The following is a 22,426-nucleotide window of genomic DNA, read 5'->3' as shown; positions in this document are numbered from 1 at the left end:
AACCAGTGAAAAAATTTAATAGAACAACTCAATCCGCGTTACTTTATAAGTATTTTTTGGAAAATATAATGACAAAGACAACACATTTTTTGGTGCCGCGCTGATTATAATTAATCTCGTTACCGATAAACTAACACTCGTGGAAAAAAGAGGTAATCAAATAATACTAATAATATATATTGTTTGGTGGTAAGTTTAAGGGTTATTGGATGGACGGAAACAAGTAACGTCGGTAAAATTGAAAGGATAAACATTTTTTAATTTTTTAACTGTCCTGAAAATTATTAGCAGTCAAACTCTGTGGGCGTAATAATAAATAAATAGTAATACAAAATACTTCCCATTTCTTTTTAACATATTTTATTCTTAAACTATTTACAAAATAATTATTTATTAAAAACGAATAATAATCGTTTCTAAATTAAAAATCGTAAACATCATACAAAAAGCAACTACATGAAGATGATGACCTCCAATTTTATAATGTACAAACATATTGATTGACTTCAAACTGTTTTAGCTGTAAACAAATTCAACAACATAGTCTTATGTGAAACAGATAAGAGTTCCAAAAACATTGTTCATCGGGTCACTCTGATTGGTAGTTCAACACACAAAATGTGTTGTCTTATCAAGATCTAGTAAATATATGTGGTCAACAAACTTAGTTAAAAAATAACACAAACAAAAAAAAACCATTTGGTTGTTACTATTACATTTTGGCCTGTGACCACAAATATTTTATCATAGATTTCAAAGCTATCTAAATTCCAAACTGTAATTCAACATCATTTTCTCACAAACGACGTTCGTATACCTACTTACAATACGTATTTTAGTTTAAAATGACATGCATGACATATTTAATGATCTCAATGTCGATCGTTCCGCAGTCAAGTGGATGTTTGGATTCAATACGAACCCGGTAGGTATTGGTTTAACAATGATGTGTTTTTTATTTCACTGAATACTAGTACAGCTCTAGTGGTTACAGACGTCCACCCCTCCCCACCCCTAATTATTCCGAACCTAATCCAATAATAAAAAGATCAATGGCCAAATCCTTTATCTAATTACCAAACACGGTGTTATTATCTGTTGACTGTGTAGGATATGCTTTGTACGGTGTATTTCCGTTAGATATGGCATACAAGCGCTTCGGTGGATTTACGATATTCTATTGTCAGATTTTATGTCTTATAATAAACACCCGAGGCTCGTAGGAAAACGCAATTTTCACGACTGTTATGTCCTCATGTGAGTTATGAGAGCGTTCTAAAACGGACTCCGGGGTATTCTATTAATCGGTGTCATTTTCTTTTGGCCGAAATAAACGCCAGATTGAGGTCGATCTGTAAGAAGAGGCTAGACTATAAAGATAGTTTTCTTCGAACTTAAATCGCTGGATAAAAAAAAAAAAACAAGACAATAGCGACTACAGATTTTTGGTGTATGATCCAACGAGCCTCGCTTTGCTGTTGACGCGTACCGTTTGATTTCAGAGTCCAAAACAAAACTGCTGTAACATTTTTGAACTGTTGCCAAAAATTCAAATCGAAACTCACTAGTACGGGTCGTTAACTCACACATATTATTATGCTTTTATTTGTTTAAAAATTCGCAACGACCATACTACACGCCGTGCCGTCTAGCCTGTTATGTATGGGTGTCCAATTAAAATATTTTATTATGACATTCGTAGGCGGATGAATAATAATTATTAAGATTTTTAACAAGAATATATAGTACTCTAGTATCATGCTGTATTTCAAACCACTTAACGAGCATTAGACATAATATCTTCTATATAAATAGCAACGATGCAACCTATACATGAAACGAAATCGTTTTGTGAGCGGTGTTGACTTAATACGAATAATACAAAAGCTTGTGAAAAAAAAAGCGCACGACGGATAACCCGTGATTATAATACAGAGAGTAAAATATGCACAATGAAAATGGCTATAATACAATATACATAAGGGGATATGTTTTTTTTAACCATCTAGCTATTGCAAAAGTACACCAGCAATATAAATATTGGTTAACGTTTTACGGATAACTGACGATTAAATTCCCATTGATGCGGAAACTTCCGTACGAGGGGGCACAGACCCAAGGGATTCGACGAGATATTAATTTCTAAAGCGGTAATAATAATATTATTATTGCGAACCATCCGAGAACTGAATATAATGACTTGTATGTGTGACAATAATATTATTGTGAGCTATTATTATTGTTATTAGGTACCACTGTTATTATTTGTTCGACCCCTATCGGTTACGCGGCCCCAATAGGGTAACCCGACGCTTTATTGAAAATTATATCTGCTATACTAGCCGTCTACTACCCGTTTCAATAAATATCCCAAACTACTGGTTTTTGACTGCGGTGTCTTCTTTATTATTATTATTATTTTTTTTTTTTTTAATAACGTTATTTTACCGATCGAGAAATGGGAACCGTCGAATTTATTGTACCGGAATCAAGTGGGTCGAATGTGTGTCGGGTCGAAACGAGTTTTCGTGAAAACATCAATAAGTAATAATAAAAATATAACTGAACTTGGACCTAGTAATTCAAGGACACTGTGGTCCTCATACTCTTCGAATGATTATACACTCACACAGACTCTTCGGCCCTAATAGAGCTACAAAATCTATTATTTTATCATCGAATACCCTCGTCGTCAGATTACTTTTTTTAGTTATCTTATTTCTTTTGGAGATGATTTACAAAGATAAAAAACCCAATTACGCCGCCAAGGCCGTATTTGTTAATGACATGTTTTCGAGTCTGACCCAATATGGATTTGGATCTCACTACAACAATATTGTCTAACAACTCGAATTAAATTTGCCCGGACGATTAATAATTAACTATTATTATTATTGTCTCTAGCAATATAATATTTCTAGAAACAAACAGGAAACATCAATACATCAGCAGTATATATATAGTTCATTATAAATAATTACCTACTAATTTTACTACAGGTAATATACAACAACGAATGCTGATCCCGTTTGACTAGAGTTTCAAACAAGTCAGACACCAGTTCGTTTGAGACTCGGATCAATTTAATTAAAATAGAAACAATGAACCCACCTAATCACTACGTCATGTATTAATATATTCTCAATAGGATTACCTGTTTAATTCATAAACTGCTGTTGTGTGCATTAACCGTTATAGCACAGGCCTGCGTGCCGGATGATTTGATCGGATCGGACCGACACGAATAAACCATAACGGTCGAAAAAGTCTACAGGGAATTGAGTGTATACATCACAAAGTTGTCCTTTTCGAGCCGTCCGGCTAACCGGAAAATCGTCGATGCTCGAAACCCGTTTATTATTGTTCATCGGTCCTTTTTTCCATACCCTTTACACGACCATCCATCCTTTTGTTGTCGTTAAACGTCTAATACTGTATACAAGCTGTCAAAGAGCTTTCCAATATTGACAATGCGCTTCGTCTGCGCCTTTATCAATTATGTACGTTTTCAGACCACACGTCATGTATTATGCATACATACATACTTTTCGTAATCCGAATAGCAAACCAATCCACCAAACGATGGTTTCGCCGAAAACCCTTGAAAAAGTCATGTTTTCTGTAAAAGAGATGTGGGATAGAAAGTCATACTCGGTCGAATTCGATTTAAATTTCCTCTACGGATACGTAGAAAGTTGATGTTTTCTTTTGTTATCTATTTTTCATATCAGAATAATGTATTATTATCATAGGTTGTACTTTCAACATAATAATTTGTGGAATAACTACAACTCGGTATGTCACGTTTAAAAATTGATTTCGCGTTGTTTGTCAATCGCCAATGTCAGTTTAGGTTAAGTGCTCGACACAGCATGTATTAGTCAGAAGTTAACATTGTAGGTACAACCAGCAAACACACATATATTATGTGTGGTGGTAATCTTTAAACTATACGAGACAACATGGCGTTAAAATATGAACTGACTGTAAATAATATAAATGCATTAACTAAAACAACTAGTAAGACAAAGTATCCCCATGATCATTGATAATAATTTAAAAACATAACAGCTATCGTTTTGGTTTTTTTTTTTTTTATATATATGTAAGTATGGAGGAAAACAAAACAGTAAGTACACCTCGAGCACGTTTATGATGGTATAAAATAATAAATGACAATGCATTTACGACATTGCCTGTGTATATACATGAACACTATACATGAACTGCACTCGCGACAAGACTCCGACAATTCATTCATGGGTGTTTGTTATGGTTACTAATTTTTACATATAACTTAATATTTCTTTTACCTGGTAAAGGGGTTCATTTCAATTTACCTATTATAATTACAACAAATTCACAAACCACACTGCGTAATGGTCCGCATAATAAAATAGAATATGGTCTGTGGTTTTTAGAATAATGTTCGTGAAAAAAAAATACGTTATTACATAAATTATACTAATACATACGATTCTTACCGGGTTGGATTACAGTGATATTTTCTTTGAAGTGTTCCAGAGTTAAACTTAGGTATAACGGCTACTTATTATAATATTATGCTTAGGCGGAGGCAAGCATAACAAAGTGCGCAGGGCTACGGCCTACAACTTCTGTACAGGTTTACCGAAATTATCAAACAAGCATAAATTCGAATATTCCCACCAATACATATACACATAATATAATATAGTATAACAAACGCACTCGGCATGTGTAGGGCGCTTGTACTATCATATTTATTAGCAAAGTTAGGCTTTCAACGCACGACCGAGTCGGTCCTTCGCAAATCGAATTCATATTACATGACTCTTCGACCCGGCACGCACAATGTTGATGATAATCTACATGCAAACCAGCGTGTAAGGAAACTTCACATTAATACAGGCTGTACAATTTTGGGTTTTTTAAACACATAGTATATCTACTTGATATTTTTTTTAATTGCTGGCTGTTGTTTTGTTTCAATACGTTTTGTACAGTGAGTTGCAAAAGAGTTGAACGCGTCATACCTACCATAAAAATCTACTGTATGCGTCCAACCTATTTAGTCTAGTCATGGTGTTAATAATCGAGCTACTGCTCGAGTTTTATTACCGATTAGTATTAAAGTATTTCCTAAAATGCCAAGAAACAGCAGCTGCTGCGGCTTCACAAAAGGGAAATTATCCACCAATGACTTGGTCGTATCCGGAATGTGTTTACACCGTTCTACGCGTTATCTTGCGACAAAGTCCCAATTAAAAATTGAACACTTCATATTAGAGGAGAAAAACTTTACAAGTTTGGTGGTCGCAAAAAAACTCAACTTCAATTCATAGCCACCCGGTAAATTGATTCGTCGACGACACGCGACTGGCTCTATACAACACACAGCTCTAAATCGCTGTGCACAAAGCAAACGGTTAATACTATTTTCCATGTCCAGCGTTTACTCCTTGGGTATGTGTCCACAACTGGGCTTGCGGTAAATATTCAGCGCTCTAGCCTATAGTCGTGCCGATTTGCACACGGCCTATACGCGTACACAATATTGTAATACGTGCGATAGTGTGTGCATAATACGAAACGACTATTTTAAAAACAAGCCGTTTGTCTGCCGCAAAAAAAATATAATAATAAGATTAAAAAAAAGCCGTCGAATTTATGGAAGTCCGCCAACCCGCCGGGCTGGAACACATAGGAACAAGGAAGACTATGTCGTGCTAACCGCAAGACCATGTTATTGTGACAATTGGGTAAAACGACGATGTTGGATTCCTGCGTATGGCCGATGGAGGCGAGGCCGCGCCAAAGCAATCATACATGCTAGCCGCGTACGGTTATGAAGCGGCAATAGCGTCACGTGTGCACGTCCCGGTGTGCTTATAAAATTACTTCGTACAAGTATACAGTATGCAGAAAAACACTTTCGGTCCCAAACGATGTCCGACAAATATTTCCGACACAAGTAACCGTTCCCCCTTCCCCTGACCCATTCCACCGCAGTCCGGTAACGATAATCAAACAATACATGCCGCTGATAGTTGTAAAAATAATTGAATGAAAGAAATCTCAAATCCATCAACCATAATATAAAATATAAAATAACCATTGACCGTGGTCGGGATGTGCACAGGACGTTTATGAAGAGAAATATCATTTGCAGTTATTTTGGAAGATTGTTGGAAGATTTAATGTTGTGACAAGAAAAGTAAACTAATGTAGTAATTATGTTTTTTTGTTATCGGGTGACAACACAATGCTAATTTATGTAAGCAATTTTAAAATGTGTTTATTTGTATACTAATATGATACACACGATGTCCCAAAATGTACGTGACACGCAAAGTGGATGATTAAGTTTTAAATTAAAATACTATAATGCCAACTATGGCCTCATTATTATTTTTTGTGGGATTTGTCTTTTCAATACTAATTATTTGTGAATTGAGATCATCCACATAAATTTGAACGTCAAAAAAATACTTAAGCGTGTAAAAAATCACCTTTAAACTACTAAAGTGGAGTTAGTAGAATATATATATTTTTTGGAATAGCTACATGTGCAGACACAGCATAGTGCCACAACTAAAATCTAAATGACTATAATTACAAGAGTTTTTTTTATATGTCTAATAAAATCAAGTATTTTGAATATTATAATCGGATTTCATAAAAAGTGTTCGTTTAGGGATAATTAAATTTAATAAACTCGATTATAATGAATTCTTTTTAAATAATGTAATTAATAAGACCGGTTTTGAAAATATTCTGTAGATTTTATTAATAAAATTTGGCGAGCCGAACCTCGAGAACATAACATACTTGAAACATTCAAAAGAGGAAATTAACAATAGATTCCTCATAAGCAACACCGAGAGTATGGAAACGTTATTTATTATGATCATGAAACCCATAAGTATAGATTATAATTACCCAGAACCGGTATGTGAAAAATTTACATACCGGTTGGAAATAAAATACCGAATAAACGCAAAATACGCTACCTACGTATAAAACCGAGGCATTGTTGAGAGTCCAAATACATGAATAATTGCCGTGACGGTAATAGAGAAAAAAAATCCGTGACCATGACCTAAGCCACTGAACATTTTCAGTTGTATAATGTCTACACTCATCTGAATACCATAAACGCGTTTCAGTCAAATGAATCGAAATAACTGTTATGAGATAGGTACAACAGCCGTGCTCTAGACACGGAAATCGATTATACTGTGCACTTTAATATGTACTTCCGCGTTAACGCCGTTAAAGAAATGATCTGTTCTTCGGTCATCCACTTCCATCGGTCCGTACTTGACGAGGAGAAATGCTTAAGACTCACATAGAAACTGTGTACAGTTAAACCGACTATGTATGGTCGCACTTCCGTTTTGGACGTACAGGAATTGATTTTGCAAACATAAATCTAAGAAATAAATTTTCTCGAATACACACAAATATATATATATATATACACACACATGAAATGAGTCGTCACGGCCGGCTATCATAAAGTCGAGTCTAGTCTAAAGTCGTAAACGACATCCAAACCGTTCACAAGGCAACGTTTAACGGTCTCGGTACGCTATAAAAAATAATTTATTCAAATTCGTTACAAAAAAAAAAAAACAGAATTATAATTTATACTTCATCGGTTATTACTTCCATCGAAGATTGTACAATGTACATGGTATTACAATCTTTTTCTCCGACGACAAGTAAATAAAAAAAAAATGTTTACAACTAGTCTAAAGCGTAGGATTACGATGTGTTTGTATAGTTAACAGAGTAGCAGTAGACATCAGAATTGGGTTTAAATACCGTAAGCTGGTAATTTAACGTAAACAGCTTAATTTAATATTGGATTCTGTTACCGCTTTGACGGCAAATCTTACACGAGGTGACAAAATCAACAAAATCAGAATAAGATAACACCAGTAGACAGTGCAGCGATTATTCCTACAAAAGAGAATCGGATGAAGTTCACTTAGTGGCCTCCGAGAGCATAAAGTATAAATTAACCCATCTCATGTAAAAAAAAAAAAATATACAAATACAAATTTACTAGGTTTCTTAATAGTTGTCAAAATGTATAAGTTATAATCACACTTTGTTTTTAAATATGCTTAATCTTTTAGTTCTGTCTATTTACCAAGGAAAAAATATAGTTGACAAACTTACAAAAGAGGTTTTTTATACATTAATACAGGCGTTAATTTTTATTCGTTTTGATTGTAAGGTATTATTTTTATGTGGAACATTTTGTACAAGAGTTCTTTCTATTTTGTCTGATGAAAGTGTGTTTATAATATAAATTAAAATTGTATTATTTTATGCTAAAGAAAGTAATGCTAATAACAGAAAGTAGGGATGTCATCTAGTAGTGATGAGAATTTGCTATACTTTTTTTTATGGAAAACTTCCTATAAAGCCAATTGACCTTCGTTTTTTATTTAACTGTAAGCAGGGCCGTATTTAGGAGGGGGGGCTGTTGCCCCGGGCGGCTGATTGTGAGGGGACGGCTATATTTTTTTATATTGCATTAAATTTGTATTATATTATAAAAGGGAGTTTTTTTTTTTGTTGCCCCAGGGTGACAAATTCCTAAATACGGCCCTGACTGTAAGAAAAAACGAAAACATTTTAATAGTATTCAAACTTGCATAATAGCATATTTATTTATTTATCTATTAAAAGCTGTACGGCTATTTAGAAGTATTTAGAAATTATATTTGTAAAAATTGGAGGCCAATGCGTCTTACTCTTCCAAATAAGAAAAAATCTATTGAAATCTCATCAGTCTAAGAGACGTCAACCCTACTTTCTAGTTTCTGTAAAGTTTTTTTGAACAAAAAAAACACTGGCGCCGGGGTTTTAAAGTTCGGATATAGTTTAGATGTATAGATTAGACCTAACATTTAAGAAAAATAGTACCTATACACATATTATATTTTGCGTATATTTGCCAAATATATTCAGTTCCCACAAATGCGGTGGATACTTTTTCAGACGATTCCAAGTCCGTTGGTTCTGTAGACAATAATTTCAATTTATAAAAATTAATAACGTGTAACCGCACACAACAAGTCATCCTAGTCGCGTGTATTCGTGTTTCAGGTAACATTAACCTTGGTAGCAGCGTTACAGTATAATAATATACCATTCACACCCGGTGATCATGACAAAACAATGGATATCTTGAAACAAAACCAGCTATTAAAATCCGGTGTATGAACGTAGTCGGTCTGCTCGTGTGTGCAGCACAGATAAATATAGTTTGTGTATTTAATATATATATATTCTTTAAGGTACCTTCCTAAAAAGTATACCTGCATTCGAAGCGTTATAAACTGAGGGCGTGAAAATATGTTATGAATAATAATAATAATATCTTATAAACGTATACCAAAGTTGTAATGACTTTTCGATCAATTCAAAAATATCGACGAGTAATTGGTAATTTAATACCGCGTACCTACAACGAGTAAAGATTTAATATCTCTTTCATCTATATCACGTTGTTATTATTGTTTTAATATTAATAAACCCGGCATGTATATTTCTCATTTAGTTACCAACCAGGTCGCCAAAATTATTATAATATGTGTTTATGTAATACTTCAATGAAAAAATATTCAACATTCTTAATACCTACATGTTGCTGTTGTTACAGATCGAACATAAATTCTAAGAAAACTTTTAGAAAACATTATCTAAATTTAACGCGTAACTCGTTTTTTAACCCTATAGGCTTTTGATATAGCCCTATAGTTATCACGAGCGATAAACAAGTTTTTAATACTGAATAACTATTAACAATTTCATTTTAGGGTTTTTATGAGCCATTCGTTTATTTTACAAGAAAAATTATTGCGAGGAGACATGTAAAAATTGAGTTACTAAAGAATATTTTTACACAACATTTGAAATGTTACCAAATAGTAAGTATATTTTTCTAACAACAAGTATAGTGTTATTTTTATTTTTACAATTTTTAAATGTAATCTGACCACGACTATTTAATATTTTTGTGTCTCCAGAAAAAAAAAAAAGTATTATTTGCAGTTGACTTGAGATAATCTACAGACGTTTTCTATATTTAACTGAAATAAAACTAATTAAGATTATAAATAATTCAGTCTCTTGCGAATTCATTCGACTTTTGTATAGAATTGTTTTTTATAAATTGATATAGATTTAGATAAATAATTTTTTAATTATGTCTTATAATATTAAATAACGCATTAAAATACTATACTTGCAAAAGAAAACATACTTTTAGAGTAAATTAATTGTTCATTTTAACGATGCTAAAATTTGTGGGGTAAAAAAACGTAACTTTATATTGTGACGTTGCATCAAAACAAATGTTTCCTCCGAGTTCTTATTCTCTTATAAAAAATTAGTTTTAAGCAAAACAATTAAGAAAAAAATAAAATAATAATTACAGAATCAATTTTAAACTCCAATTTGAAGATAATCCATCCTTTTGATAATTATTAACCATGCGAAATTTTACAACAGGACTCATAAACATAAGATAATTTACCTAAGCCATAACTAAATTACACATATTATATTTTTTTAGCGTTCAAATCATCATAACGATAGCAACATTTCTTTTTTGATATCCTTTAAAAAATAAACCGCCAAAAGTTATCGGTTCGTTAAATTTCAATTTGCATTTTTTCTTAGTAAAATTTGAAATGTAATTTTATCATAAAAACAAAAAAATTCATTTTGAACAATCAAATAAGCTGAGACTCAAGGCATGCATTAAAAAATAATACTATACACAAAAATAGGGTCAAATGAGAAAATATTAAATAAATGGAGAAAATATACATTAAATATATTTTTTTTAATAATTCAGTAACTTGAAATATTGAAATGAACAACTTTATGTACATAATATAGGATACTACATAATTAAATAAAAAATCAATCATTGTTGGTACTTTCTTAAAATAATTACTAGTAATTTATTTGTCCCATTCGTTTACAATTACCCCATTTGACCCAATACATGATGAGTTTTATTAAAGTTAAATTTAATAATTTAGCACTTGAAAAAAGCTGGTTGTTTCTCTATTGATGATAAATCGAATGCCATCAATTAGATACCTAAATATTTTTCACGAAATGTTTTATCTAACCAAATCGCGACAATTGGACAATTTAATTATTATTATTATACTTATTTGTTTAATCGTCGAGAAACATTTTTTTTTTTTCAATTTAATTTAAGTATTCTAACAACAAAATAACATCCTACTGTACAGTTTGTTTAAATAACATCATTTTGCGACTTACCGAAATTAGCAAAACGTCGATATCCACATGATTCGCCGACAATGCAATGATATCTTTAAAGCGCACCGAACGTTTTTCACAAATTTCGTAAAACTAATAATTGTAATATAAAATTAACAACGACGGCGGCGGCACATGTTATTAATTATCGTGTTCGATCAAATTGAATTTAACAAAAAAAACGCACAAACACACACACGCGCACACTCACTATGCTATTTATTAGGTGTATAAAAACGAAACGAAACTCACGAACACCGACACGTCCAACGGCGCGAGTTTAGGCGATGTGAAAAACAATTTTTTGAATTATGTAAATAATAAAAAAATACTTGACGATAACCACGGCGATAATGAAATGGTGATGATAATGGAATTGCCGCCAAATAACTAACGAACCGCGCCGTCCGCCGTGCAGTACGAGGACATCCGAAGGACTACTCACATGGAGTGACTCCTCAGACCTCGGACGGTCGCTGGAACGGCCGCGCGGCGGTAACAACGCGGGGAACAGGTGAACTGGAGTGCCGCCGGACGGCGCTGCCAACATGTTTATGTGCCGCCGTTGTTCACCGAGTAGTGTATAACAGACAGATATTATTATATTTTACATTTTCATACAATTGAGATCATTTATCCTAATTCGTGATAACAATTAAGGAAGTTGTGTGTACGCTTAATTTTCCAAGTAAAACTGGTGCTGACTGCTGCTGTCAACGAGATTTCAATCAGGGGTTCTCAATACGGCGCAAAAATTTAAATAATTACAGGCAGCAGACCGTAAATTGTGTACATAATTTAATTTCATCAAATATTCCATAAAAGGTGGAAAAACTAGACCGGCCCTGGTCGAATTGGCGAATTTAAAAGCAGCCCACGACATTTTCGAAGTCCTGTTTTATTTATCATACAGCCGGCTCGAATCGGCCAAACGAATGTTATCATATAAATGTCCGGTCCTACAAGCTAAACTGAGAGCCTGCACCCTAGCCCAGTCTATCCTGTCCGCAGGATTATTTGAATTATTACACAATTCCTTCCCGTTAGCAAATTTGACATAATCATCGCAAAATTCATACAAAGATAGCATAATAAATTAAGGTCAATATATTGATTCACATTTATGTTTACGGTACAGTAATTCATCAAACGGTAATACATGATACATCTTCTTGGTAGTTATAACGTATAAATTAAATATGACAAAATAAGATATTATTATGAAATCGAAAGACAATGACTTTACGGAGAGATAGTATATCAGTATATATATTAGTGCGTATTAAGGGTGTAAACATAAAAAAAATCACCGAGTGGGCCAACTTAGAGATCCCAAAATGATGCCGAATATTAGTTGTTATAATTTGCAAGAATTTGCAAATGACTCTCTTTTAATCTCATACATTGTACAATATACACTCAATTGTGATACTAACCATTATCGTGCAAACGGTGTACACTAGTGCGTAAGATGAAAAACGCTACAAGATAAGTTTATACCTATAAAGCTGAAATTAACTTTGTTCAAATCCTTTATGGACAACTTTTTGGAAATACTAATAATAACATTACACGTTAAAATTAAACAAGTTTTACATTGTTCAAAAGGTGATAATAATACGCTTTGCATAATTTTAAGCTATAGTTTATCCACCTACGGTCCGAAAGATAATTAACCCTTTTAAGAGATACAGGCCGAAAATTGTTAATCTGATTTAAAATACTTTAAAACAACCTACGCTAACGAACCTCTGACAGTAATAGGGGACACTTCTCTGAGCCTAGTAGAGGTTGAGCTTAAGTATTATTTTCGAGACGCTTAGCAGCAGTCTAATCTTTTAAATTAATAATTAAAATACACGGGAAAACTTTTTAATTTTTAGAATCATAATATTATTTACACAATTGAAGGGCACAGGAGAAAAACGGTAGTAGTCACATAATGAAAATTTTAGAATATAGCTAAAACAAAATTCGTGAATTCCTCTCCCTTTTACATAAGAACAAAAAAAATCACGTTAAATGCTATTCTAATAAAAAATGTATTCATTTAAACAATCTATTGACATAAATAAAAAAAATTAATGGCATAAATTGAAAAAAACTATTTGAAAAAAAAATTCATAATTAGACTACTACCGTTTTTCCCCTGTGCCCTTCAATTGTTAATTATTCCAATTGTGAAATTCACATACATTTTTTTTTTTAAATCGAATAATACAAAAAAATGATTTAACTGTTTGCATTGGTAATTTACGTGTACGCTCACTTTTTCAATATAAAATAAATCGAATAAATGAAAATGTATAGCTACAATAATAATCGTTGTTACTTGTACATATTATGATAACTGTGTAGGTATAACGCGAAAAAGAATGTGTGAGAAAAACTAACCAACATCAATACACATTTGTCATACTATAATATTATGTTGTATTGTAAGCATTTAATTGCAATAACTGATAAAAATTGTTAGAAATCTAACAATTATTATATTATGTATTGTATCTTCGGTGCTTGGTCAAAAGGTTAAAAACATCATTTTTTCAGGAAAAATATATATATTTTTATCAATTCGTTGTAGATCAATTTAAAAAAAAAATTTTTGAGTAAGCTAATAATTTGTTTTTATAATTGGAATATATTTGTTTAAATAGTTAAAAATCATAATTCATATATACCATATATACATTTATATTTATTATAAAAATTACTTCTTTGGATTTTGACTCGATAGGATTTTATGTTAGACTTAATCTTAATTTGTTTTATCATAAACTTAACAATAGCGTAAACAATCAGCAAATATTAACATTAAACTAATTTTTACCATAAAACAGATGCCAAAAGTGTTACGTATTAAAATATTCATCAATTCACTATTTACCTATTTTCTTCTACCAGTGTAGTATAAGGTTGTATTATAAATATTTAACAGATTTGTAATAAAAACTAGTATGTATTTGGCTCACGTAGCTGGTAGTACAAACTAATAAAAATCTTGGCCATTTTTTTTTTAAATACGGGAACAAGGAATTTGTTTGAGTAAGCTAAACTAAAGCTACATTTAAGAGGGCAACAACCATCGGAAGGATTCAGTTAGAGAAGAGGAAGGCTGAACGGTAAATTAGGTATAATACAAGGCTAGACAAAAACAAAACAAGGCTATCAAACGTATTATAAAAAGCGATGAGAAAATTAATAATAATAATTGAGTACTCGTGTCTAAATCAGGACACTATTGTTTTAATAATAAACACAACAATATGCATATATCTATTGATATAGTCCTATTATAGTATATATAATATATTATATTTTATATATTAATACATATATATATATATAATTTGTATTGTAATTTTTTTCTTATAGTTCACTAGTTAATTATAGTATTTTTTTTTTTAATTGACGTAATAAATACCTAAAATATAGAATATGAAAAATATATAATCATTTATTTTCTAACACGATTAATAATAACTAATGGTTAGTAAAGAAATTAAGAATACAGACAATCTTCGTTTTCTCTTTTGCCTTCATCTCAACTAGTTGGCCACGTTTGTCCCAAACTCTCTTTCGACACATTTAATAAGTTATACAGATTTTTTTTTGTTTTTATTATTTAAAAAAATGTGTGAATACAGAAATATTTATTTATATACTGAATAATAGTTTAATAACATTACCTAACCTTAGTTTATAAGTTATAGTAAAACATTTTAGTAGCCTTACTGATAATACTAAGACAAAAATGCAATTTAGTTTAAAAAAAAAAAAACACTTCTTGTCCATTTTCTTATTTGTTATAAGTATAATTAAATAATCTAAAATTGATCACAAATAAGTCAGAATAGTCAAACGCGCTACGCGGTTGCTGTAGCCGCTAACAGTGTATTATTATTATTATAGCCAATAAAGTAGCGCCATCTAGTTGTATATAATTTACTACCACTTTTTGGTAAATCAAAATTCAGAGGTCGCTACCTTCGTAAATTTAGGAGTAAAATCTAACAGTCTTTTACTCTATTTAATTGTATTTTGTTTGTAATAGTTGTAAGTTTTAACATTTTAGTTATACTTGGAGACAATATCTCATAGAAGAAAATTTAGTAATATGGTCCACCCATGTATGTTTTTGTAATGTGCGCCTAATTTCACCCATTAATTTTTTTTATCATATGGTCCCATCAGAGGAAATTGTTTTTAGAATATTTACAAATTATACTACCGTAAAACCTAAAAAGTAAAATCACCTTTTTTTCTTAGTGTCTATTCGTTAAAAACTAACTTTATTTAGATAAAAACGTATATTATTATTGTTATTAGATTATAATATTATTGAAATTAGCTTAAAATGTAGGCGTACTTTACGAATAAATAAAGCCCGAGTCAATATTACCATATTTTCCTCTAAGATGAACTACTAACCATCACAACACAAATTTTCTTTCTACTTTCATTTAAAGTACGACATAATGTCAAGATTCTATGACCATCACAAGTGGATAGTATTTAATATCTGAGTCGTTAGCTAAATTCACTTTCGAATTATTTTCATTTTTATAATCTTTACCAATAACATTACAACATCCATGTTTGGATAAGATTTATGTAAACATCTTATATCAACCTATATGTTAAATAATATACTCGGTTTATAATTTTTTTATCCAGTCACAGCAGTTTGTAATTATAGAACTTACCTTATTTGTCAAACAAAAAGTTAAAAATTTTGTTTCATTTACAGGTTCTTTTTACATTAGCTCAAACATATGTACAATGTGTTTTGTTTCCTATTATAAACTCTAAGGGAAAACCATTCGGGTAGTTAAAATGAAAACTGATTTTATATAAACTTATTATTTTACTATAGGTATGAATTACTTTATTGTGTTAAATTTTAAATAATACATTGAATAATATTTTCCAATTTACCATAATTTAAGTGAGTATTAGCTTATATTTATTTATGAGAAGTAGCTATATAATACAGAATAATAATACAATGTTACAACTTAGACACGTGCGAATTAACTATAAGACAAAATCACAATTAAATATTATTAATAACAGAACGGAAATTATTAGGACGCATTTAATTTGTATATAATTTAAAAGAGCATGAAAATATACCATATGAATATGGACAATAAATTGTATTCTGTGTTCTTTTGCACTACATCTAAGTTTATGAATTTAGCTATGAGAGCAGAAAAAAAAGGAAAAACAGAACCTTTAGTGTACTTTTTGAGTTTGGACAACTAAAAGGATGAGATCAATATGATAATAGACTAGAGAAAACTCAAGCATATTTTCTTAAATTATACATAAAAACAAATATGAATAAAAAGAATAAAAATTACATAAAATATTGATTAGAATTACACAACTCGGAACATTTTATACAATACAAATTGTTAAGGGACTCTCACAAGCTGGGTTTTAGAGGGATTCGTTAAATTAACTATGGATGATAACTTTATTCGACAATTTATCGTTATGTTGTAATACATAAAAATAGTATTATGAATAATCGTTATAATACAAAAACAATGATTAATAACAGCTTGTATACTGATATAAAAACAAAAAAAGTGCTCGACCACAAGTCATAAAATTTAATAAATAAAGGATAGAGTTAATACTGGTTAAATTTATAAAGGAGGATAATTCAAGTCCATTTAATAATGCCCTGATAAAATTCAATCACAGCTTGAGGGTATTTTATGTTGGCGATTTCCGAAGGAAAAAAATCTGCTTCAGTCTCATTCTTAGGCCGTATTAAAAACGTCATTTTTTTTTCTTCTAACTTGTAGCCCAAAATGATGTCTTTTTCTTTGGTGTGCGTTGGAGGATTTTTTTCATATTGTTCTATCATTTCACACGGGATATCTTTTTTTGGCTCCCAAGAGTTTTTTGATTCATTCCATTCTACATTGTAATAGATCGTTTCCTTGTGTGTGAACTTGTCGATAATTGCTTTGATAGATCTTCTATAATAATCAATTCACAACATATAAAATAATGTACACATTATTTAAGCAAAATATATTTTCTAATGAAAATCCAAGTATAATAAAATACCGCGATAATTGCAACTGTGTAGTTTGGTAATATTACATGAAGAGTGAAAGTGTCAAACGTTTCAAGTGCCAAAGTATAAAAATTGAACTTTATAACTTGATTGGTATTTTATTCATTACCGGAAACACTTACACATATTTTTGAGTTTTAAATATGATTGTTTTTTTTTTTATAAATAACTATTCTTTACTTGAAAAATTTACAAAATTGTTTCCGATAATGAATGAAATACAAATCAAATTATAAAGTACAATTTTTATACTTTGGCACTTGGAACGTTTGACACTTTCACTCTTTACATGTTTTATTGTTTACGGATATAACAAACATATTATATACTATTTTATAATCTTAAAGATGCATATTTTTGAGAAAGTATTCTATTTGTAATGAGCTGGCAAACTAAACGAGGTTGCAATATAAAATAATAATAAAAACCCTTAACCATAAAAATGATATACTCTCCGCGAATACGTCATATTTCGGCAACAATGTGGTCATCTTCAGCGCTCACGACAGACTGGCGGAGAGTATATAATTTTTATGGTTAAGGGTTTTTATTATTATTTTATTACATATAACCATAAGTGCTTAAGTAAGATTTAGATTAAAGTTGCAAAATGTTTCAAAAGATGAATTGTCTCACAATTTTTTTATAGGATGCTACTCCGCCTATTCCTACGGAGTAAAGTATAGGCAATTTTTAGTAAAATCATAAGAGCTTAAACTACAGTGTGTACTTAATAGTACAGCACTAAGGATTCTTTATTGATTATCATTATTTGTTTGTTAGACTATCACCGTTATTAATAAAGGATAAATTACAATTTTTTCCCACCAAAACTGCTTCGCGAAGGACAAACTTATGAGCTTATACAATATTCACAGTAAAATTACCACCTTTGTACAATACATAGAAAAAACCTTTAACTGTGTCGTAGCGTTTTTATTTTTTATAATATTAATACTTACGAACTTATAAAAAATGAATGAAAAAAAAAGAATCTTTACGAATGTCATCTCTTAAGCCAAAATTGTTGTTTAATAAACTTTTATTGGTTATATTTTTAATAGACCATTTATTTGTTTTATGTATTATCCAAAGATCTAGGTAAAATAAACAAAAGAAAATAAGGTACGCCATTTTAAGTATAACTCATAAATTTTGTATAATGTTACTATGAATTTTTAAACATAATTTAGTTCAGTAATTTAAGCAGAAATTAGGAACTAATAAAATGTATACCTAAAAGACAAAAAAAAAAAAAAACATAAACCTAAAAAAATTATACCAAAAAAAAAAAATGTATGTTCCAGTAATCTTTAATGGCAATTTTTTAATTTATGTATGAAAAATATAAAGTAGAATAGAAATATTTCCCTTGTATTTTAGTTAAAAGCGATATGCTATAATATAGCAGCTATATTATAATATAAAATTCTAGATGAGCTCATTGAAATCGTGATATACATAAACATAAGTAAGTATTTCATATTAGAAAAATACAAATCGTGCTACGGTTAATGAAATAATGTAAATATCGCCTTTACCTAAAAAAATTAAAATTGAAAACCTAACCTTTGACATAAGACATAGCAGCTGTTTTATTTAAAACACATGTAATGGCATTCTATATTCCAGTTATAATGTATTAGGTAGAATGTAATTGTTGACACTGTCGTAAATAATGTAGCTAGGTGAACCTTTGAAGAATGGAAATCACACCTGGACACGGCTACAATAAAATACAAAAGAACCCAAAGGATAGGTAAACTAAAAAGGTATTGGTAGATTGTTATAGCCGATTGTTTGCCCTTTTGATTTTTTTGAACTGAAAACTTATTTTTCGAATTTAATCCAAATCCACAGCTCTGAGCCCGAATACATTTGATTGTGTACTCGCTATTATACCATTATATCGAATTTAGGGGGATAAAATGGATACAATTGAACCGGAAGGACCAATTTAACAGAGGGGAGCGTATGAATTAAGCAGCACCAGGCAGGATAAAACCGACCATAACTGCTATGTCACACATTATAACTAAAAGTTAAATAATAATGTAAAATACGTTATTCTGATCGCAAGATCTAATCATCCGATTCAAAATAATGTTAAAAAACAATTACCTTATTATTTATTTTTCTCAAATTCTTCATTAATTCGTTTGTCGTTAGTTAAGAATTTCAAATTACTTTTTGTATTGATTACTTATTTTAATTTGACAACTAATATTGACTTTTTTTATTGTATAATAAGTTATTTTTAATTAAAAGCATCGCATCGTGGAAAAATAGCGTTCTGGGTAGTCAAATTTTTACATTGAAAATTAATGGTATTATTATTTTTGAACGTCTTATTATTTTCAACTTTGAGAAAGATCGTTCGCACTGCACTGGGTAAGACGAATTTTTAGAGATATGTGTAGACAAAAAAAAAATTGTATACACTCTAAGAATAATTATTTAACTCATAGGTAATTCATAAGTAATATTAGATACTGATTTTGTGTAATATTCATAATTATCGACCATGAAAGGTGAAAACCTCGAAAGGTTCAAAATTAAAATCGATATAGGTATTAAAAACACATAAAATTTAATTATAAAGCAATCAACGAAACCTAAAAAAATTGTTCACAATTTTATAAAAACAAAAAATCCTCTCTTTAAACAATCCTCTCTTATTCGAAAATATATTCCTAGAATTCCTCCCAGGCACCTTAAACGTAATTGACCTTATTTTTAATTGATCTTTTACAAAAATTATACAATAAGCATTAGCTAGAAGTTTTGCCAATAGTTAGTGCCTAGTATCAAAACGTTACTTAATAATGTAATTATTTATAAACCAATCGTTCGGTACGCAATTAAAAAAAACGTTTTTATAAATAATTTTTGTTTTGTCTATTTCGTGTTTTGTCTTGGACGGAATGTTTAAAAAAACATACTAATAGGTACATACAATGTTGTAACGTTGTAATGTATGTAATACATAATATATTGTATTTATAATATACATTTATTATAATAATATATTAGACATATTAATGTTAGAAAAATATTTATAATTCACGTTAAAAACGTTATATTTCAATTGTTGTTACCTTGTCGTCGAGATGTCTTCGTGCGTTGCGTTTGGTTCGCCGGCCTGACTGGTGGATGCCATTTCTAAAACTGTAATTCCGTTTATGTGAAATCCAACCGGGAAACCCGTCACCTCAGCAATCCGAACGCGGCAGGGCGTGGTAAGAGAATGACGAGGGGACGAGAGACGCAGGGCGCTTCAGTGGTTATTGATTGAAAGCACAGTTTACTCTCCTATTAAGCGCAGTGCTACCACCGTAGCATATGGCAGTGTTCCGCGTGGACAACAAACACCGGTCAATCGTTAATCTATGGTACCTTCCGGCATTTTTTAAAAGGGTTGTGTAGTAGCGAAAAACGCGTAACGCGTGTACCGGATGTTGTAATACCGATCGGGTTTTGTGTTAAATTAACATTTTCATACGTGAAGAAATTATTATCGTGTGACACATGGCGTAACGGTCGCTAGTGCATATACACTGAGAGAGCATTGTAGCCCGGTAAAGAGGAGGGTGGTTTTTTTTTTTGCTACCCGCGTGGGTCGCCACCGTGCACCGGATACAGACCCGTACCGGGGTTAGGGTAGGGGCGCTTCTTGGCAAAAATTTTAAACAGCTGTAGCCGTACCACACTACTGTTGCCCCGGCGGCCGTACCACAGTTAAACTGTGTCCGTGATACAAAGAATTTCAAGTAAAACGTACCCAATAGGTGTTTCTTCGTTCTGCCGTCAAAAAACAGATAATTTAGATATAATTTTGCTTGCGATCCCTACTAGAAATTAATATAGCCCAAAAATGTATGTTTCCAATGTTGTCTGCGGATAATCAAATTAATCTCTACTCGAGGGACACGATTTGGTAATTTCATTATCAAGTTCAAAAAAAAAAAAAAATACACAATCTTTACGTAAAATTTTCAATTTTGACCGTTTATCAAACTTAATATAACACTAAAACAAAGACACGGTTTAAAATCATTATGATGAATATTCGCTATTTTCGATTGTTTTCTTAGCATTTAGGTATTAGTGAAAATTTAACACACTGATCGCATGAAACATACATGTGGTGGTCCCACCCCTTTACTCTATTTTTCTCGTTGTGTGAACTCATGTCCCCGTGAAAACTTCACTATATTTATATCAATGACGAAGTGAAAGTTATGCTATACTAGCATAACTTAAGTAGTAACTTAATAACTTAAGCTAAGAATAGTATAATTAAGTTAGTAAGTACTTAACTAAGTATATTTCCTCCTTATTAGTGTGTCGCCTTGGCTTGGAATACATCGGACAACACCTAGAGTCTATTTGAATACTAAGAGCGTCCGCTCTTTTAAACATTTTAGTTGGGTGGTTAAGACAAGTAGTTCAGTACTATCTGATATCTCTACATACCTACCCCATACTTCATGAATAGCTTTAAAGTGTACATTTTGTTTGTAAAATGTATTGACGAAAATGTAAATGCAAAATAGACTAATAATTCAGAGTAGTCCAGAGATGTTTCCAATTCCAAAACCAGAATTAGACCAGTCTCAATGCCATTAAGAGAGTTTATACAGGCCCCGGACATTGATAAAAATAAAAAAAGGCCTCACGTTTTCGTTTACATTGAAAGTGACTTTTCTGCTTTAGTTTTCTGGAGTTTTACCTAAAACCAAAAAGGTTTATGCAACCTTACCTAATAAATATATTTTGTAGAGTAAGTTCTCAGTTATCAAAATATATCATTTTTGTTTGCGTGTCGTCGCATCAGTAACGCATAAAATATAGATTACTAGCAAAGTTTCCCATGAAAACCGTACGAGTCAAATAATTCCGCCTAGTTGTTTTTATAAATATGTATAGTTTGTACAAATATTACCTTAAAATGAATAGTTCTTAAGAACATTTATTTTCTTTAAAAAAAATCAAAATTTATCTAAATATATAGCATATATTCTATAT

The 22,426-nt window shown here is 31.0% G+C and overlaps 2 protein-coding genes across 3 annotated transcripts in view; both read right to left on the bottom strand.

Annotated features, from left to right (window-relative positions):
• The window catches only part of LOC126834260 (band 4.1-like protein 4), a 105,208-nt gene extending 93,449 nt beyond the window's left edge, over positions 1 to 11,759 (bottom strand). For both annotated transcript variants that reach the window (XM_050566053.1, XM_050566054.1), the window contains exon 1: positions 11,302 to 11,759. The gene's annotated coding sequence lies outside the window, so the exon portion shown is untranslated. The remainder of the gene's footprint in view (positions 1 to 11,301) is intronic.
• Positions 11,760 to 16,935: 5,176 nt separating this feature from the next.
• LOC126834266 (chromobox protein homolog 1-like) lies at positions 16,936 to 20,618 on the bottom strand. The gene is made up of 2 exons (XM_050566064.1): positions 20,497 to 20,618; positions 16,936 to 17,297 (listed from the first exon to the last, which is right to left on the bottom strand). The coding sequence occupies exons 1-2, from the start codon at positions 20,556 to 20,558 to the stop codon at positions 16,976 to 16,978; spliced, it is 384 nt and encodes a 127-aa protein (XP_050422021.1). The 5' UTR covers positions 20,559 to 20,618; the 3' UTR covers positions 16,936 to 16,975.
• Between the last annotated feature and the right edge of the window lie 1,808 nt (positions 20,619 to 22,426).

Source organism: Adelges cooleyi, unplaced genomic scaffold (assembly GCF_023614345.1).
Source record: "Adelges cooleyi isolate 19-005CV unplaced genomic scaffold, UGA_ACOO_1.1 ACOO_flye_CR_arks_rails_tigmint_CR_PRNA_21, whole genome shotgun sequence".
Taxonomy (NCBI): domain Eukaryota; kingdom Metazoa; phylum Arthropoda; class Insecta; order Hemiptera; family Adelgidae; genus Adelges; species Adelges cooleyi.
This window is presented reverse-complemented; position numbering and strand designations above follow the sequence as displayed.

Coding starts and splice junctions, on each gene's coding strand:
- LOC126834266 (XM_050566064.1), bottom strand. CDS start 20,558: ATGGCATCCACCAGTCAGGCCGGCGAACCAAACGCAACGCACGAAGAC. Junction 17,298..20,496: donor GAAGACATCTCGACGACAAG/GTAACAACAATT, acceptor TGATTATTATAG/AAGATCTATCAAAGCAATTA.